General features: G+C 32.7%; 1 protein-coding gene across 1 annotated transcript; it reads right to left on the reverse strand.

The window, feature by feature from the left end:
• Positions 1-354: 354 nt before the first annotated feature.
• LOC125210185 (putative clathrin assembly protein At4g40080) lies at positions 355-1673 on the reverse strand. Its single transcript, XM_048109756.1, has one exon. It carries the CDS (start codon positions 1587-1589, stop codon positions 543-545), a length of 1047 nt encoding a protein of 348 aa, XP_047965713.1. The 5' UTR covers positions 1590-1673; the 3' UTR covers positions 355-542.
• Positions 1674-5796: the final 4123 nt, after the last annotated feature.

Below are 5796 nucleotides of genomic sequence, written 5' to 3' on the forward strand. Positions count from 1 at the left end.
ATGCACCCCCAAAACAAGTTGCTTTCTGCATTAATTTTGCTATACCTCAATACAACTAACACGAAAATGATGGGATACCAACATAGAATTAGTTTATTTTGAGAAAACAAAATTAATAAAAACAAGAGAATATTTTATTACCAAAAAAAAACAAGAGAATATGATTGCTAATCGCTAGTGGATTTCATATGAATTAGCACAACTAAAATCTAAAAATTGAAAACACAAAATGCAACAAGAGAATATTTTATTACCAAAAAAACACAAGAGAATATGATTGCTATAATTGCTAGTGGATTTCATTATTTTCATATCAATTAACATAACTAAAATCTTAAAATTGAAAACACAAAATGCAACAAGGTGAAATTATTCTAATTCGATCACAAAAACTGATGTTTAGTTAATGTTATACACACAAAAAAGACAGAAGAATTTACAAAATAGAAAATACTTAATTTATCATACTCTAAAATCACTCACCTATACTATACAATTATCCTATACTGTAAAATTTTCTCAAGAAAAAAAAATAAAAATATTCAAATTGATTTATCCAAAGCCAAATAACCAGAAAAGCCGTTCACACTAAACCTCCCCGACTTAAACTTCTTCATAGAATCAACCCCAATCAAAACTCGCTCCTCAAACCGAGCCGACTCAGTCCCACTCTCCCGAGTTCGCCAAGTGAGAAATTTCCCACCTTCTTTATTCACCATCTCTATCCGATCCTTCAACTCCTGAACCAGGCTCCACATCATCTCGATCGAAGGCTTCTCCACTGAATACAAATCCGATAACCTCTCCCTGCAATTCTGCAGCCTCTTCAATCCGCAAACGACCACGACCGAGTCTCCGAAACTCAGTGAGTCGACTCGCTCGCCCAACTCGGTGAGTCGCAGCAGCAACTCGTTCACGGAGGAAATATAGTCGTTGAGGAAGAGAGCGGTTATCTCCTTCACGATTACGCCGCCGCCTTCTTCCTCGGTGAAATTATCGGGAGATCTGGAGATCTCTTCGATTAGTAGGCTCAGCGAATCGATCTCCTTGATTAAATCGAGATTCAGTAGCGACGAAATTCGATTTTCCTGATTGAATCGAATTGAGCTGGAGAGGAAATATCCTAAAATTCGAGATGTGGAGAGGAGGGTTTCGAGGAATCTGGCGTACCAGCGGACCCAGGCGGAGAGGTGCCAGGCGGCGGCGTCGCGGAAATCGGAGAGATTGAGGTGATTGCGGCCGCCGGAGGAGGGGAAGACGGAGAGCTGGTCCTGGAGGATGAAGGGGCCGCGGCGGAGGATGTGGTGGAAGACGAGGAGGCATTTGAGGGCGACGATTGAGCTGCCGGTGCGGTGGAGGCGGAGCATGAGGGCGGCGATGATGGGGGAGGCGGCGGAGCGGGAGGATTCGCCGGAGAGGAGGAGCGCGGAGACGTGGCGGTCGTCGGCGGCGGCGGGAGGGGCGTGGGAGGTGGCGCGGAGGACGGCGAGGCGGATCGGGGCGGTGGAGAGGAGAGCGGCTTTGGAGAGGGAGGCTTTGTCTTTGATGATTCCGATCACTTCTCTCAGAGTTAGGATTTTTCTTCCCATTGGAAAGAGGAGAAGATGATGATGTGTATTTTTACTATCAATTTCTGTTTTATTTTATTATGTTGTTTAATTTTGTGATGTTATGCTTGTATATATAGTTGATTAACTTGAATGAGTCTAAGATATAAGAATGGTTACCTTTTCTGATAATTTTATATATTAACACCTACAAAGTTAATGAATTAACATTAAGTTTCATTATTATGATAAGTTTTGGGTTTCTATTGGAGATTTTAGAACTGGTAATTTTTGACGTGACGCGTATAATACGAATACGTATATAATCTAATTTTTGACATGACGCGTATAATACGAATACGTATAATACTATTGTTTCATTTTTGGGAAGAACGAAATCTCATAATGAAAATTGAAAATCATACCATATAATTTAATTAACATGTTGTTTTCACTGGCGTTGAGAAAATTCGCCTGTGGAAGTGATGATAATGATATTAGTAATATTCAATCGTCCATATTGGTACCATGGCCTCACACATAATATTCTGCTATCTTGATTTCTCTAAAGTGTTTATAATGATATAAAAGACATGTGTATCAAAATCATTAACATACTATAATAGAGTATAATATATAAAAGTAAATTATATCGTAATCGTAATATATATAGAAATAGTATCATTAAGAAATATAATTTGAAAGTTTGCATATATATGAATTACCTTAGTTACGAAAAGTATTTAAATATTTGACATGGATTATACATAGATTAAGTTTATTAATAAATACAAGATATAAATTTCGATCATCAAAACTATATTTGTAAGTGCATTAATAAAATTATGTCTATAATAATATTATCATATATAGGCGCCTATGGACACCTATATCCAATAACTAATGAAGTGTAAAAAAATTGATCTATAACTCAAGGTCGTTACCCATCTGAAAACAATAATTTTCGCAAAATAGATGGTATATATATTTACAAGAATTAATATTATGCTTTAGTCCTAACGCAATACGTAAAAATCTATGTCATGAAAAAGAGGAGAAATTATTCGAAGTTGGATTTGCTTGATAGTAAACTTGGTAAAAATGTATACTAACAGATTACAACTAAATAAAAATAAGAGTCAAAGGTTATATCGTCGATGTAATCATGTAATTGCATGGAAATTATAACATAAATTTATGTAAGCCAAATATAAATATTGCACCATGTATTTGTCAAATATAGAATTAAAAATAGGTATACCAATGTCATTACATTGTAAAATAGTTTATGATAAGAAAATGATTAGAACACTTTCTTTACTCTTCAACGGCCAAGAAATTTATCTAAAGAAGGCAAAGAAGAGACATAATAATTGAACGCAACTTTTACATATTCTCTTTCTCGGGCTTCAAATACACACATCTTTTGATACGTTACAACGGTCAACATAAATTTATGAATTTAACATTTTACGAATATAATCACTCGATATTTTCATATATATATATATATATATATATATTCAGAAATAAAATTATGGTAATACATTTCTTGTTGGATGAAATTGTAGCACTCGCGTAGACTTTGGGTAGAAATTATAATTAAAATAATCAATTAAAGGAGTAATGTCCACCTAATAACAATAATAGGAGTACTTGTACTAATTAAGATTTGCAATTTGTTCTTAGAAAACGTCAACTTGCAACAAAAAATGCATTAGATTATTCAACGAAATCATGACGATCGCGCAAAGAAACAAACTATAATTAATTTAACTGAATCCATTCTAGTAACTCTTTTTCTTTTTTAATTTGTCTCAATAAAAATAATTAATTTTAAAAATGAAAACATATTTTCCTCTATTTTATTATTTCTACTACTTAGTTATCTCATCAACTAATACAAATAACATAACTATATAAAATTTTGTGCAGCCCAAAAATGTGTTAATGTATACTACACAATAAGTCCGTATATATTAGAAGTGGGTCTAAACTATTGGGCAGTTTTGTCCTTGAAGTGGAACATTAATAAAGCCTTAATTTCAGCTATATGGTTTTTTTAATAGAGTCCTACTATCTAATATACCACGAGTCCACGAGCAATATAGTTAAGCATTCCACTAGCTATGGTATATACCACTAGTATATGGGTTCAATGATATTTTAGAATGGCCAATAATGATGTTCCATTAGAGTATAAGACGACTCAAATCTAATTGACTAATTCTATATTGGTACATACCAGTCATATCAGTAATTCTCCTTTTGAATGGTTTGCTGGTTAAATATACCGAGAACATTTTTTTTTTGTCTACGAATTTTTTTAAAGTATCAATGGTTCGTAATATTTCGGAAATATCTTATAAGATCCACTAACTTTAATAAAATATTGAATTACTTTTTTACTATTTAAAATTTTTATGGATAAGATACCTTCAAGACCATGAAAATATTTTAATCTATTTAAACATTATTTTTTTAAAAAAATATTTAATTTATAGTATCTTTTAAAAGAGACCGAATTTGAGGCAGAGTTTAAAAAGTACTCCCTGATTATAAGAAATGGTCCAATTTATCACATTTCCAGTCTAGGCCCACAACATTTGTTGGGCTTCAGACAAATTGCCAATGGTTCCATACTTCCATTCCATTTGCTTCCGATTCAAGCTTTGAACCAAATATATTTCATAGATATTTTTGCAGAAAATATATTTAATTAGGTTGATTTTCAAGTATAAGGATAAAGCGGACTTATCATAATTAATACTTTGCTCAGTCTTAAATAATTTATTGTACGTGCTTAAAAGATTAATAGAATATAATTATTTAAAATAGGTAATTTATAATTAAGAGAGTTCATGATTTAGAGTTTAGATTATAAAATTACATTTTCCTCTAATTAATACTCTCTTCGTTCGCGAATAGGAGTCCTGTTTTTCTATTTTAATCCTTTGTGAATAGGAGTTCCGGTTCACTTTTACTATAAATAGTAATAGAATCTCACCTTTCACTAACTTATTCCACTCACATTTAATTTAAAATTAATATATTTAAGTGGGACCCTTATTCCGCTTTACCTTTTTCCATTCACCTTTTTAATATTTCTTAAAATCCGTGCCACAAAAAATGAGAATCCTAAAGGCAAACGGAGTGAGCATTCCACAAATATAAAGGTGTTGATTTCCCCGGTGTTTAGTATTTCATGACTCTCTAGTGTCATGTTATAAGGTTAATTAATAATGATGAAGGGTGTTAATATAATCTGATTACTCCCTCCCTCCCTGAAAATTTATCACATATTTCTTTTTTCATTCGTCCCTAAAAATTTATCACCTTTCACTTTTACCATTTTTGGTAGTGGATCCTACATGTACTAACTCATTCACACTCACATTTTATTATAAAACTAATATATAAAAGTAGAATCCACATGCCACCAACTTTTTCAACACACTTTCTATTATATTTCTTAAAACCCGTGTCGAGTCAAATGATGACGAATTATTAAGGATGGAGGGAGTAATTTCTAGTGGATAAAGAAGCACAGTCACTACTAAAAAAATTGCATATTACTACATCTTACTTAGTTGCTATTATACATTATCAGTCAGTGCATCAAACTTTTAATATTGTTGCCTATTGTTTTTGTTAGGATATTATGGAAATGAGGACCATAAATCCAATGTCGTGTGTGTTGCATTATGCCAGTTTATCCTTTCATACGTATTTCTTATTTGACTAGGAATATGTATAATTTGGAGTATTATTATTTGTTTTGTTCTTTTGACAGGTAGAGGAGGATCACATATTTAAGGAAACAAACAATATACCTACAAATATTACGTTCTTTTGGAGAGATTAGGATTTAAATTTATGTACGTCTGAACTGTGGCCCAATCCAATCCTCTACAGATCCTTGGTCTGACCCAAAATAATTAACTTAATATAAAAGGGAGAAGAAGAGAAGACAAAAATTAGTTCTACCAATAATTTTCAATCTCTGCGTTTTGAGATAAGAGAAAAATATCGATATATTCAAATATTAGGGTTCCAGATTTCTGTCTTCAATTCTTCTCCAGCTTTTGTGGATTTGACAAGCTTTGCCCAAACAAAGGTCAATTCCGAGTTAAAGGGAACAAATTAGAAGATCCGTGGTAGAGATCGATTGAAGAAGGTGTTCGAATTGAATTCATAAGGTAAATCGTTGTATTTAATACGATATGTGATTATATGCATGTTTGAACAT

The sequence above is a fragment of the Salvia hispanica genome, chromosome 3, assembly GCF_023119035.1.
Source record: "Salvia hispanica cultivar TCC Black 2014 chromosome 3, UniMelb_Shisp_WGS_1.0, whole genome shotgun sequence".
NCBI lineage: Eukaryota > Viridiplantae > Streptophyta > Magnoliopsida > Lamiales > Lamiaceae > Salvia > Salvia hispanica.

What these genes read in the sequence shown, in the direction of transcription:
- LOC125210185 (XM_048109756.1), bottom strand. Translation starts at nt 1,589, where the DNA reads ATGGGAAGAAAAATCCTAACTCTGAGAGAAGTGATCGGAATCATCAAA.